General features: G+C 46.2%; 1 protein-coding gene across 1 annotated transcript in view; it reads left to right on the top strand.

Moving 5' to 3' along the window:
- Positions 1 to 1,957: 1,957 nt before the first annotated feature.
- Lis-1 (LisH and WD40 domain-containing Lis-1) overlaps positions 1,958 to 14,367 on the top strand; it is a 54,214-nt gene continuing 41,804 nt past the window's right edge. The window contains exons 1-2 of the mRNA XM_065433658.1: positions 1,958 to 2,113; positions 3,112 to 3,259. Coding sequence (XP_065289730.1) covers positions 3,222 to 3,259 — 38 coding nt within the window. The 5' untranslated portion in view covers positions 1,958 to 2,113; positions 3,112 to 3,221. The remainder of the gene's footprint in view (positions 2,114 to 3,111; positions 3,260 to 14,367) is intronic.

Genomic DNA, 14,367 nt, shown 5'->3' with positions numbered 1-14,367 from the left:
GAAGACTACAAATGGAGCTGTGCAGGGTGATATGGGCTGGACTAGTTTTGTAGTGAGGAAGCTCGCAGTGACATTGATTATGAAGGACGACTGAGGAATATGGAAGAAAGTAAATGGGCTGGGAGCAGTGGCGTAGCAACAGGGGGGGGGGGGGGGGGGGGGGCATGGGCCCCGGGTGCACGGGGCCAGTAGGGGGGAGGGGGGGGGGTGTCATATACGTCTGAAGACATTCGAAAATTGTCGATATCCTCGCCTTCCTCGACTACACCAGGGAGGGGGGGTGTGACAGAAGAGCTAATAATAATAATATTTGGTGTTTTACGTGCCAAAACCACTTTCTGATTATGAGGCACGCCGTAGTGGAGGACTCCGGAAATTTTGACCACCTGGGGTTCTTTAACGTGCACCTAAATCTAAGCACACGGGTGTTTTCGCATTTCGCCCCCATCGAAATGCGGCCGCCGTGGCCGGGATTCGATCCCGCGACCTCGTGCTCAGCAGCCCAACACCATAGCCACTGAGCAACCACGGCGGGTACAGAAGAGCTAAGGGCCCCGGGTGCCGGACGACCTATAGCTACGCCACTGGCTGGCAGAGTGTTGAGGTATCTGTACAGGAAAAACATTGATTCACAGTGGAGGAAAAGAACTAGGAAGCTTACCAGCAAGTATGCGGCCTGTAGGGTAGGCAACACAGCAACAAAGAACCTCAAGCGAAACGTCAGAGAGGCTGAAATAATGTCATGGGTGGCGGCAATGGAAGAGAAACCTGCCATGAGTAACTATACTTAAGAAAAAAAAACGAAATCAAGAACGAAACCATTTATGATAACTCAAAGAGAAGTTCATTACTTTTCCAAGCGAGATCAGGATGCCTTAACACGCACGTACAAAGCGAGATATAAGAAGGCAGAAGAAGCATGTGCTTGCTGCGGTAAAGCTAGGGAAACAATGGAGCATGTTTTATTAGAATGTGACAACTTCTGCCCAGCGGTCGATTTAGGCACCACTGGCCTCCTTGAAGCCCTGGGGTTCAGCGAGAGCCGTGGAAAAGTAAAAGTTTCCGCAATAGAGATTATATATAGTAAGAGGCGAAATTGGAATATTGGTGGAAGAAAAGTAGGGAAACGACAAAAAGCGGAGACGTACAAAAGCAAAGTTCGCAATAGGGGATCAGAAAATTTGGTTGTGGAAGTTCATAGCGTTTTTTTTCTTTTTTTTCTTGTTTAACCTAGGTAGGACATTACGCAGTATATATAGTAAGAGCTTGGTGGCGCACCCCACCGCCCTGTTCCAAAGGGGATGCTCATCTATCCATCCAGGGCCGACTTTTCAGACGCCATTTTTCCCATAGGGGAGAACAGTTTCTCATTTTTGTCTTTAAAAAAGCGACTAATCGTGCCAAGTATTATAATAAATGGAGTCGACGACAGAATGCGATCGTTCTGCAAAATTGGAGTACGAACAGTGCAGCGATGAGCGCAAAATCTTTTTTTGAACACGCGCAGCCAAAAATTCAGGACCATTTGCTGCGCGAGCGCGAACGGCAAAGTCGACGGTCGCAACGACCCATCGAGATAATTTTATCCAGCCGCAACAGAACGCTGGGATGTCTTCAGTAAAGGATTGCAGAGAGCCGCGTGGGCGTTTGAAATAGCTGTCGTGGACTTGCGCAAGACAGCTGAGCATGGCGTACTAAATAGAGCAAGTTTTGAAATAAGGAGCGCAGGCGCTGCTGTTCTATTTGCCGTCTTCCAGACGCAGACACATATAGGGCACAGAGAAAAAAAGAAGTGAAATTGCTTTTATTATTACCTTCAGTTCAACCGCCAATGTACATACGTATGCATCCTGCGCGCCCTACAGACGCTCGCTCGATCGGCTAAGCGGCGCGTCAGTTTTCGATTGATTTTCGAGTTTCGCTCCCCATCTCGACAGACGGGAACAGGCGAGAGTTCGCGCGCTTCTACTGCTGGCGCCGCTGGCTGGCGCCGCTGGCGCTGCTGCTGGCTGCGGAGCATGGGATTGTGGGAAGTGTGGTGGTGACAAACGAATGTGTCCGTCTTTGAAACTCGGGTGTTTTTGGGAATGAATGAATTACTAGGCACAGCCAGGTGAGTGAAATCCAGAGACGTTTGACCGCTGTTAGCGCTTTCTCGAGCCTCGTCGCTAGAACGCAGCGCGCCCGCGGAGCCGTTGTCTTCGTGACCGACCGGGCCCGTCCGCTTGATAGGGCTGCCTGCCTGCCGTCTCTGCCCCTAGGCCTAAAGACACAAGCGGGCACCCGAGCAACGGGCTCGCTGCTGACGAGCATCTCGGGGCCGTCTCGCGTCAGTTTCTGTGCGCGAAAGCGCGGCGTTGCCGCCCGAGACGGGCCGCTCAAGTTTAGGCGATGTCTGCTCGCCACGCCGCGCCTGTCAGCGAGTCGGAGGTTTCGTTGTCGGCGGGGAGTGCACGGATGCTCGCGAGAAAGGAGAGTTGCCGTGTAGCCAGCCTACGCAAACAGGGATTGTTTTCTTGCTGATTCTGGCCCGCGTGCGAACAATCGGTTTTTCTCGGCCAGTGAACGTCTCGCTGTGCTCGTTTTCTCAACACCGCCGCCGCTGACAGCGTACTACAGTGCGCGCGTGGTTGTCGACCGCGCAAAAGTTACGGAAGCAGCAGCTAGTAGTTGCGAGCGGGTGGGGTGGGGGAAAAGAAATTGAGGAGATCTACTGCTACGGGACGAAGCAGCGGCAACCTTCTCGGCCGGCGTTGGTTCGCTCTTGACGTCACCGGGATTCGTTAGAGCAGCTGTTGGCGATGGCGAGCCAGAAGCGAGCAATAACACTTGCGTAACTGAACGGCCGGTGGTCCCCGAGTCTGGGTCATCTTGTCGGGAAAATACACGCTGCGCTGTCGCGTTTGGGAGGTGGGGGTGCCGGCCCGATGCCGTGTAGTAAAGTACGGCGTGCTTCTACGCCTAATTGGCGACGGGCTCGGGGAGAGGCCGTGTGTGTGTGTGCGCGCGCGCGGTAAGCGTGCGCCAGACGTCGAGTCGAAGTTTCGCTTAGATCGGTGCGACGGCCGCCGGCTGACTGTGTGTCGTCCTCCCCTCCTTCTGGTGTCCAAGGTGGAGGCAACAGCCTTGAGCCGGACCGCCGACTCATCGACCCCCGTCAGGTTGAACGGAGAGGAAACCGAACCGCCCCGGATTACGCGGAATACACAACCTCCCGGACTATGAAAATGGTGTTGTCTCAAAGGCAGAGGGAAGAGCTGTGAGTATGCCTCTTGTGTTCGCTATAATAGCCCGTTCCCTGTTGTGCTGTTCGTGATGTCAGTAATGTTTGTTTTGCTGCTGCGGCCCCGGCGCTGCCCATCTGGCTGGCCTCCACCTAGAGCCCCTGTGGCGATCCGCTCGAGCGAAGAGACTTTAGCGCTCCCACAGGAGCGCGATGACTCTTGTGTGTGCTGCGGTCTCGCATGACTTGACGGCTCTCCGAGTTGGTGTGTGTGTGTGTGTGTTGATCACGCGGCTTTTTCTTATTTTCCTTTCCGCGCTGGGGGCAGGCGACCTTTCCAGTTACCGATGCATGCTTTCGCCGCGTTCGCCATTTGTTTTGCTTTACAACTCGACGTCTGCTGCATCGTACAGCCACAAGTGTTCTTGCACGCGAATGCACACCTCTCCGAGTATTGTAATCCCAAGCGACAAACCCGCCGGAGAGAGAGAAAAAAGTGCTATACCTTCGCTCTGAACCGGTTACCGAAGGATAAGGAAGGATTAACGGGCGGAATGGATTGTTTTTTCGGCGTTGTGGTGGAGACAACACTGCGGGACCGAATACTCCCTCCCCCTTCGAGACTGGACGGAGGCGCCTCGTTAAAAAAAAATTGTAGTCGCTCACGCGTGAACGACGTGCTTGTAAGGCATGCGGTAAACCTGCCCATGTGTGAGAGAGAGAGAAATACTTGCGGTTCCTACCGGGTGCACAGCCAACACCGACTGCCGTGTCAGTAGCCCTCCCTCAAGGTTATTTTTCCGTGCTTTCCGAGCGAGGGTCGATCCTCCGAGCGCCCATTATTGCTTCAGGAAAACGTGGAGAAAGCCTTACCCAGTTACCACAAGGCCGTTTTGACCGGGCGAAGCCGTCTGCTGTTGGACATCCGTGATATGATGAAAAAAAAGTAAAATTTCTGCAGTTGCATACGGCCTGACCTTTCATGTTGTTCAATGCAGTCCATGCTTCATGTGAAAGGAGTGCGCGCATGAATTTCCGAACTTGTCGAAACTCTGCCAGACGCTTCTCGTATATAAAAGGATGACACTTGGCTACACGGACATTGGGGAACATTTGCAAGAAATGTAAATTTGATACGAAAGTTTGTTTCTAGTGCATACTGAGAGGTGTTGCCCACATTATTGTGATACCATGACACAGAGCAAAGCCTGCTGATGTTGTGTTGCAGTAAGGCCAGGTATGGTGACACTGTTTACGAAAGAAAAAGCAAACGAGTGCTGTGTGTGTTTGTTCAGACTGCGCTCACACGTGGCAGCTGCAGTGATCGCAGGAATGGAGTGAGGCAGTGCGTCAACATGACATGAGATGTCTACCTCCTGCATACTGAAGCTGGTTCATAATACAAGTATCAGAGTAAATTATTTGGGGTACTTCGACGCTTGCCAATATTTTTGCTAGGGCTTAGATGGTTTGTGTGCATCTGCTAACTCTCCAATTTGTTGTAAAGTTTACGAAGTCGGGCTCAATTCACAGTTTTGTGAACGTTGTGACATGTTGTACAAAAAAATATTCTTTTCGCAAAAATATTTAAAAGGTGTTCAATCATAGGGCAAGCAAGATTGGAGACAGAAAAATGCACACAGGAAGGAAATTGCAATGCTATTTGCGCTGCCATTTTGTGCCAATGCAAGGTGCTGAGGAGACGGCTACTTGCTTTGAGCGAGTCTATTCAGACAACTTTTTGAAGCAGGCCAAATTAGCAAAAGCAATGTCGCTAAAAAAGTGACTAGGATAAAAACATTATTGCTTCTAAGTCAGGGCTGTGCCTAGCTTGTTGCTCCTTATGTTCTACGTGTAGATGTAAATAATCGTCAATTAAATTTGCGTGTATCCCACAAAAAGTGCACGCTCGGGGCTTGCAAACAAAAATGCATACTGCTAATTGTTCTTTTGGAAAGGAGTTGCACATGTGTAATGATATATACAAGGAGACTGCATTGATGTTTTTATTACCTGACCGTACAGGAAAAGTTAAAATTTGATGTTCCTAAACAACTTTTACGTATGACAGGGAAGCACTCTAGTCCACCTTAAGTGCTTCTTTATGAATTGCCATAATGCATGTTCATGCTTTAATGTGTGAGCCTGGCAAGTTTTTTTTTTACTGTGTGCTTGCATGCATGCCAACAATCTCATATAGGAGAGAGTCGTGCTGTAGTTAGTAGTGTTAAGAAAGAGGCATGTGCTCATAATTAGATACACGCAGTTCTTATGTTAGATCAATGCATAAGAACGAGTACCAGACAATAGTGACGGAAAATATTAACAAGGGCAGCTGGCCAATGAGAAACACTTGTGTTTGAAAAGCAGTGAATTCAGCTCCCGATCAGCTGGGCATGTTGACAAGTGCATTTTGCATCAAAGCGGGAGGCTCTTCAATATCCTTAAGGAATCATGAACTCAGTCTGTCACAGCAGTTCTTCATGACTTTTTAATCTGTTGGATAAATTCTTGTCTTGAAGTTCCTGATGTGACCGCCCCTTTCGTCAGTATGTCATTGTTGTTCAAAGCCATTCCTGAAAACTTAATGGACAAATAAAGGTGAAAGGATTATGAATTGTTTGCATTTTGTTTCATCTTGGGGGAAGCAGGAGGGGATTGTGAGCAGGAAGATAGCTGTGGACATTTCTGTCGGATGTTATGTTGTACAGAACTGGAGTAACCATGCATTGCACAGGGCAAATGAAATGATTGAACGAAGCGTTGAAACATTCAGCACAGCGAAATTGGCGCTTTGTCTGTTTGTTTCGCCTGTCCTGTGCTCTGTGCTGTTACTCCATATAGCTTTAACATGTGCCGACTAGCCCAACTTGGCAGTCTTTTGTTGTTCAGAGATATCATGCATTCTTTTTACTGTCTGGATTTGCAAAACCGGCAGGTCAGACGTCAACTTTCAGGGGCATTGACTGCCTTCGTAGCTCTGGAAGGCTTTAGGGACGTCAAATTTTGGTTTATTGATGGGTGAAGCATTGTTGCAAGAACTCTATTCCCATTTATTTGATGTTAATATGCCGGTTACTAGCAGAGAAAAGTCTCCCTTTTTTAATCTTGCACCCCGAGCCGTAACGCTATTACGTCAGTGTGACATCAAGGCTTTTAAAGGTCTCTGCATGTGGGCCGTTCTTGGGGAGAATGAAATGCTGAAAACTTTTTCACAATGCAAACTAATCCTTGTTCATCTGTAAGCTATTAACAACTCTCAAGCAAATGCCGTGAAAACGCGCGATGACGCGGTGAGATGGTGTAGAAGCTTCCAAAATGGCATTGCCACTTGCATTTTGCTTTCATTTCTTTTTTGGCTTACCAAGCTGTTGCACACGGTAAGGCTGACCATTTCAATGTTCCAGAAGTATAAGCTAACAATCAGACTTAACATTCTTTCGTGTCCCTTCAAGACATTTAAAATGCCTAGAGAGGAGCGTAGGCCACAGGCACGTACCCAAGGGGGGGCCCGGGGGGGCCCGGGCCCCCCCCGAAATCAAGTGGCATACCCCCCCCCCCCTCCCCACCCACGCCACCACTCCTAACACATTCCTAAAGCGCCGCCAGATCAATGTTGAGACTTGGCAGCTGTTCATCGGTCAGCATTATGCTGCCTTTTTCACTCCTTTTAGATGGTGGTAGTTATCGGCATTTCTTGTATTGTGAAGGGCAGTTTTCTCATCGATTCCGAACCCGCGCGATTAACTCGAGATGCGTTCAGTTGTCACCATCTATTCAACCGTCACGCGCATAGCTGTTGCATTTGTTGGTTCAACCTTCTTTGTTTAGGCTGATCCTGGGACCAGGAGAGGGATGCGGCTGTTACTCAGCTGGTCTGTACTCTCATGGAACTAGTTGCGGCGGGAGAAAACGCCAATTGCGTGTAACTCATCCCTTTGCTTCATTATTTCCTTGAGTTACGGCTCGCCGCGGCTCTGGCAGATGCCCGGAACCATATACACGTGATATGGGTTAGATAACGTGGGAAATAAAATAATGTGAAAGAGCGTCCATCATGAAACCCTGCAATAACCCTTAAACCCATAAGCAAGATGACTGTCGCCCGTTACCTCGTTTGTTTTTTCTTAATTGTATAGCTATTTTCGTGCAGAATTGGCAACTGGAAGCAAACATTGCAAGGAGTTGAGAAATTAAGCGATCTACTAAGGTAGAGAGCCAAGGCAACAACCAAACTGCAAGCAAAAGCGAATAATTAAAAAAGTTAACCGTTGTTTATGAGAATATTTATTGATCTACATCTTTTTATTTAAAAAGGAAGTAGAGAAAACGCCGCCGGAAGTGGAGAACAGTTACTTGTTTTGAATGACGCTTCTACAGTTATCGGTCGAATCGCCTCACGTAGCCACTTCTCTGCTGTGCTTATGTGGGTGTTTTTCTAACCTTTCGCGGTGAGCGCAGTACGTCTAGAATCGCAGAGTCCTGCGCTCTACGCGGTTGTATGGGACTGGCGGCCACACAGCATTACGCAATTCGCGGAACTGTCAAAATTGATCAACAAGGCGAAAATAACTGATATTCGAAACTATAACATGAGAAAGACTGAAGAAGCCGTAAAAAAAGAACGCAGCCTGAAATCAGTGAAAAAGAAACCTGGCGTAGGACAAACCATGATGTATGCACTAAAAGATAAGAAGGATAATATCATTAGCAATCTCGAAGATATAGTAAAAGCAGCGGAAAAATTCTAAGCTGACCTGTATACAGTACCCAGAGGAGTCACGATACCTCACTTAGAAACAGTAATGAACAGGATACAGAAACTCTCCTATAACTAGCGATGAGGTCAGAAGGGCCCTGCAAGACATGAAACGATGAAGAGTGGGAGGAGAAGGTGGAATAACAGTCGATTTAATCAAAGATGGAGGAGACATAATGCTTGGAAAACTGGCGGCTCTTTATACGAAGTGTCTATCGACTGCAAGGGTCCCAGAAAACTGGAAGAATGCAGATATTATACTAATCCACAAAAAAGGAGGCGTTAAAGAATTGAACAATTATGGGACCATTAGCTTACTCCCAGTATTATATAAAATCTTTACCAAAATAATCTCCAAACACTGGACTTTAGTCAACCAAGGGAACAGGCTGGCTTCAGGAAGAGATACTCTGCAATAGATCACATCCATGTCATCAATCAGGTTATCGCGAAATCTACAGAGTACAATAAGCCTCTCTATGTGGCTTATATAGATTATGAAAAGACATTTGACTCAGTAGAGATACCAGCAATCGTAGAGGCACTACGTAATCAAGGAGTACAGAACGCTTACGTAAAAAGCTTGGAAAATATTGGTACATAGGTGTGGTATTTGTTTGTTTGAACGAGGCGCGTAGGCGCCATCACTCCAGAAAAGAGGAGGAAGAACGAACTGGGCTCGCGCTGTGAATCTAACCGGTCAGCGCTGCAACCATTATTGCAAATATAATCTGTAAATAGTTTCTCGTCTTACTGACTCGTCCTTCGCGTAAGAATATCTACAGAGGTTCTACAGCTACCATAATTCTACGCAAGAAAAGCAGGGAGATACCTATAGAGAAAGGGGTCAGACAGGGAGACACAATTTCTACAAAGCTATTCACTCCGTGCTTAGAAGAATTCAAGCTATTAAACTGGGAAGGCTTAGGAGAAAAGATCGACGGCAAATATCTCAGCAACCTTCGATTTGCCGATGACATTGTTCTATTCAACAACAATGCAGACGAGTTACAACAAGTGATTGGAGATCTTAACAGAGAGAGTGTAAGCGTGGGGTTGAATATTAATATGCAGAAGATGAAGATAATGATAAATAGCCGGACAAAGGAACAAGAGATCAGGATCGCCAGTCGGCCACTAGAGACTGTGAAGGAGTACGTTTACCTACGTCAATTAATCACAGGGAACCCTGATCATGAGAAGGCAATTCACAGAAGAATAAAAATAGTTCGGATCGCATACGGCAGACATTGCCAGCTGCTGACTGGAAGCTTACCATTATTATTGAAAAGTAAGGTGTGCAATCAGTTCATTTTGCCAGTGCTGAAATATGGGGCAGAGACTTGAGGGCAAGTTAAGGACAGCGCAAAGAGCGATCGAACGAAGATTGCTAGGCATAACGTTAAGAGAGAAAGAGAGCGGTTTGGATCAGAGAGCGAATGGGTATAGACGATATTTTAATTGACATCAAGAGGAAAAAATGTAGCTGGGCAGGTCATGTAATGCGCCGGTTAGATAACCGTTGGACCATTAGGGTTACAGAATGGGTACCAAGAGAAGGGAAACGCAATCGAGGACGACAAAACACTAGGTGGAGCGATGAAATTAGGAAATTCGCGGGCGCTAGTTGGAATCGGTTGGCGCAGGACAGGGGTAATTGGAGATCGCAGGGCCTTCGTCTTGCAGTTGACATAAAACAGGATGATGATGATGATGATGATGATGGAGGTGGTGGTGGGCCCCCCCCGAAAAAAAATCCTGGGTACGTGCCTGGTAGGCCATCCTTTGTAGTTTCCATTCCTACTATGGTTAGCATAGGTTTTGCTTTCTGTACTGTCCGTATACTTACCTGTTGACTTGCAGGACAGGCTAGGTAATACATTTACTTTGAACCACTCGTATAAACTTGCTAGCTTGCTTCTTCATGCTTCCTGCAGGAAGGTGGTTCCATTTGTTTTTCTGTGTGCCTTGCTGTGTCCGTGCCTTAGAAACTGCAACCCATACCAGTATGCACTTCGAACTCACCTAAGAAACAGCACCCTTTAAGCTGTTTGGACAGGCCAACCTAGGTGCAGGCCAGTCTCTCATCTTGCAGAAGGTGATGGGAGCGGAGAGCGCAATTTACTTCTAATGGCCACAGGCCAGTCTCTGCTTAAAGTGCGTGGCTTCCAACAGAAGCATTTGATGCTTGCTCATTTTTCTCCCGCTGCCATTGTGTCTTGACACAATTTGGGCTCAGTGCAGTGTCGCTCGGGATCTCCTTTAATCTTTCCTGAGCATCTTTCTTGTGTGTGTGGGTATTTGCCACAGCTCTTCTCAGAGTGTGTGGAAAATTGTTCACAACCTCCCCCCCCTCTCCTTCTTGCTGGAGGACAATGGGAAGGCCATGGGAGGTGCTTAGGGCCAAACACCTCGGGTGTCCCCCCCTCCCTGGCTCCACCCCTAGTCTCCTCTCACACTTATCTTTCTCGTTCAGAAAGAAAGAAGGGAACGCTTCACAATAGGATGGGGGGAAGGGGGGACTGCTAGACACCTTTTTCTTTTTCTCCTTCTGGTTGTGGAGCTATCTGTTGAGGACTCCCTGGGCTGGCTACCTATAGACTAGTTCATGAATCGTTTTCGTGAACCTCTTGCTGGGTATCCCTGCAGTGTTAATCTGTTCAAAAGTAGCCCGTAATTTCATGCACATGTTATGAATGTGCATGGAACATGTGCACATGTTATGAACATATGTAATCATGAATGGGCAAAGCAAAGTTCAGTGCCACCTACCGGCTTGAACTTGTGCTGTGCGAGATAACCTGAAATGTGCATAGATAGGGCTGCATACCATGTATGACAAGTTTATCATGTACGTTTATCTAGTTCTGACAGCTAAATACAAAGCATACATCTCTGTTGTATGAATGACGATATCTTGCAATCTGTGCATTTAAAGCTGCTTTTATTATGTTTCCTTTTATAAACTGGCAAAATCTGAGACTCCCTGTGTTATGCAGCGCTAACATATTTCTTTTTTCATGAGTCTACCTTGGGTCTTTGTGAATTTACTGCCACATGCTGGACATGTTCTGTTTAGCTTTTTGTGATGCCTGGGCCAGGATGATGTAATATTGTATTCCAGTGTCACTCTTTTTTATGTTATGTCGGTGGCCAGCAAAGCACTCTGCCCGCATTACCGAAATCAGCTCATTGTAAATGGTAGATTACAGTGGCATAGGATCAAGCATAAGGAATTCTACGTTATACCAGCCATGTTCATTTTATGCTGAAGTTCATCACTTTTATTTCTGCATCAATAAACAAACAAGCATTCAAACTGACTAGTGCATATTTGTTAACTTTACTATTGAGATCCTTGCTTCTGAGCATAATTCATATTTCAACGAACTTGAATGAAAACTTTTCTGGTTAATTTGATGATGCTAGCGACGGAGAGCTTGAAGCCTTCAGAAATAGTTCTTCGGACATCTGCAGAATTCACTATATACAGCACAAAGCATTTCTTCTAATAAGGACAGTTACACTATAATTAAAAAAAAGTGGAATTATACTCAACATTTTGCTTCCAAAGGCACTCTTAATACAAAGCAGCTCATAAGATTTAAAGCTTTTGGCTGAACATTGGTCATTCTTAAAAAGAAGGCTGTATTTGCCATCGTTTTAGACCCACTTAGACTCAGCTAGTTTAGGTTTCAAACTGTAAGCAGCATAAGAAACATGCATAATTGAGATGACTAGAGTGTTCGCATTGTCCTTTCCAACCCTTTCAACCTTGCCCTATACTTTCCGTGTGGGGTAAGCTGATGTGATGTGGAATTACTGGATTAGAAGTTATTGGGAGTATTAGTTTTCTTCAATAAGGCTGCCTTTGGTAACCTTGCTGCCATGGAATATTTGCAGACTGTCATTATGTTGGTGGAATTGGAGTACCATGTTGCTAGTCTAGTTTGAGTACAGCATGAAAACAGACTTGCAGCGAAATTGGGATTTGTAGTGCTGTTCAAATATTTGAAGGAACCTTGTTGTAAAGTGTGTGCTGAATGGCCATAAATAGTTGATGCTTGTGTCAGATGATGTGTCTGGTGATGTGGCTTTGAAAAGTAGCTGCTGCTATTACAGTTTCTGGCATAGCCAGCTGGGGCTTTGCAAACAGTTCATTGCCTTGTTGCATGAGTCATCCCATATCCTGCATTCATGTGCACTTGTGACTGAGCTTTGGCTCTTGGGCAGCACTGATGTTAGCACGTAAGTGTGCTGTGGATGTTTCAAAGGAAATGCTTGCTTCTCATGGGCCATTAATAAAAGAAAAGTCAGACTTCCACCCGTTCGTAGCAATTGCTACAAAGGAAACAACTCTCGTGGGCCAGTACTTGCAAGCAGCAGTGCAGTTCTGGCTAGTCTGTAGCTTTCAATAGGCGCTTGAAGCTTTACAGCTCAGTGTTTATTTATTATATTTTCTCACTTCTCACAATATATAATTGCAGGCTGTCAACCCTCAGGCAAAACCTGGAATTTGTTGGTTCTGAAAAAATTCCACAGAAAAAAAATTGTTCACTGCCGTTCTGCCGTGCTGTTCACTGCAATCCACAATAGTGGCATATTTGACCCCCCCCCCCCCCAAATGCTAAATTATTGCAAAACACATGATTCATTCAAATGTGATCGTGTGTTCCACACCATTTACAGCTTACTATTATAATGATTGTTAAGTATTAAGGGCTGGCATGGTAACTTGGCAAGCCATGTGCCATAGCAGGCAGATCTGTGCATCCTAACCCACATATTGCGATGAGTTGTGGTCATGGCGGGTTCAGGCCAGTGGGCAGAGGGTTGAGTATTTAACTGAAGGTGTTTAGTCCCACTTTGGTTGTGTACAACAGGCAGAACACGAAAGTCGCAGTGGTGGAACGTTCCACACAGCTGGGGCGAAAACTGGAAAATTGGGAAAGAACACAATGAGATACTGTGATGCTTCAGCTCCCCTTCCATGGTTTTGTGCTCCCAGTCAGGGGGCGGTGAGTCACTCATAAAGGCCAGAGTGCTGCAGGGGGGTCTCCACGGCTGAGTTGAGGTGCAACAAATTGCATGCTCGTCAGCCGAAAAACAAGGTCGCATCGGGGAAGCACTTCACCCTAAGCTGTGAAGAGGGAACCTCCCCGTCCTAATAAATGGGGAGGAGGCCACTCTGGTCATTTTGGAATGCGCGTGCATAGCCATATCGTTTAAACATGATGGTTTGATTGTTGGACCAGACTTGATGTTTGGTTATAACAAGCAGACTTGCAATGTGACTATACAACTGGATTGCACTATATTTGTATATGTGTAGGTTATGGTGCTGTGAAAACTTCATCGCAGTTAATGCTCAAAGTGCTGAGTACCATTTTTGGCAATTGGGTGGTACTGCTACCAGAGCGAGCTATGGTATTGTGACACTCCCCAGCCATATTTTGGGAGGCCGTCCACCTAGCTGCAGCCTTAGTTGGCTATAGTGGGCAAAACAGTTTTCTCTTGTCAATACTGACTTACCTACATTCCAATAGCTTGGCAGACTGTGTAAATTAACCAGCTTGCTGTGTGTTACTGCAGTTTTGTCTGTGAAAAACTATTCATAATTGTATTGCGCTTAGTGTTACATTGACGGAACTAATGGGCAAACATAAGGAACAAAACTTGGACGTGCGGACATGTGTTCCGTACGGATGTATGTTCTTTGTGGTCATCCATTAGCTCCCTCAGTGTAACACTAAGTCCAATACAATCATGAAGGACCACCAAGTAGCCCCGCCCCATTCGTTGCTTTACTAACTGAGAAACTATTGTTTCTTAACCTAGATAAGAAACGGATATTTCATCATTGGATGTTATATTCTGGCAAGCAATATTAATATGGTTCAATTTTGGGAAGTGAATTCTCAAATGTTAATTGTTACATTATGCGCTTGTTAGTGTCACATAGTGTTGCAAAAACTGCATATTTGCTGCAAAGAAGGTCAATGAATTAATGTGCTTTGGTAACCATTACACCAAGGTCTGTGGTTTTAACAGAATAGTTGCATGTGAAATTTAAGACACACTCATGCTACACTTCTTCTCGAGACATGTTGAGGTGAACTTCACTGGTCATTTTGGAGGAGCCATTCTCATCCTTGAAGATGTGCTCAGATTGACTTAGGACTCCACAAATGTGAAGCTGCCTGAGCAAAGCATGATGCTTTGTGCCAGACCACAGCAGTAGTGGTTGAGTGCAGTTGCTATCTTAATTTTCATTGAGTTTGTTTCTGTGGTCACCAGGGCCTACTTTCGCAAACATTTTCTTCCGTAATAGGTTGTCTTTACTGGCCAGCATATTGGTGCCTGTCATACGTGACAAGGATTGGTG

Source organism: Dermacentor albipictus, chromosome 2 (assembly GCF_038994185.2).
Source record: "Dermacentor albipictus isolate Rhodes 1998 colony chromosome 2, USDA_Dalb.pri_finalv2, whole genome shotgun sequence".
NCBI classification, from domain to species: domain Eukaryota; kingdom Metazoa; phylum Arthropoda; class Arachnida; order Ixodida; family Ixodidae; genus Dermacentor; species Dermacentor albipictus.
The sequence above is the reverse complement of the archived record's forward strand: the minus strand, read 5'-3'. Positions and strand labels throughout refer to the sequence as shown.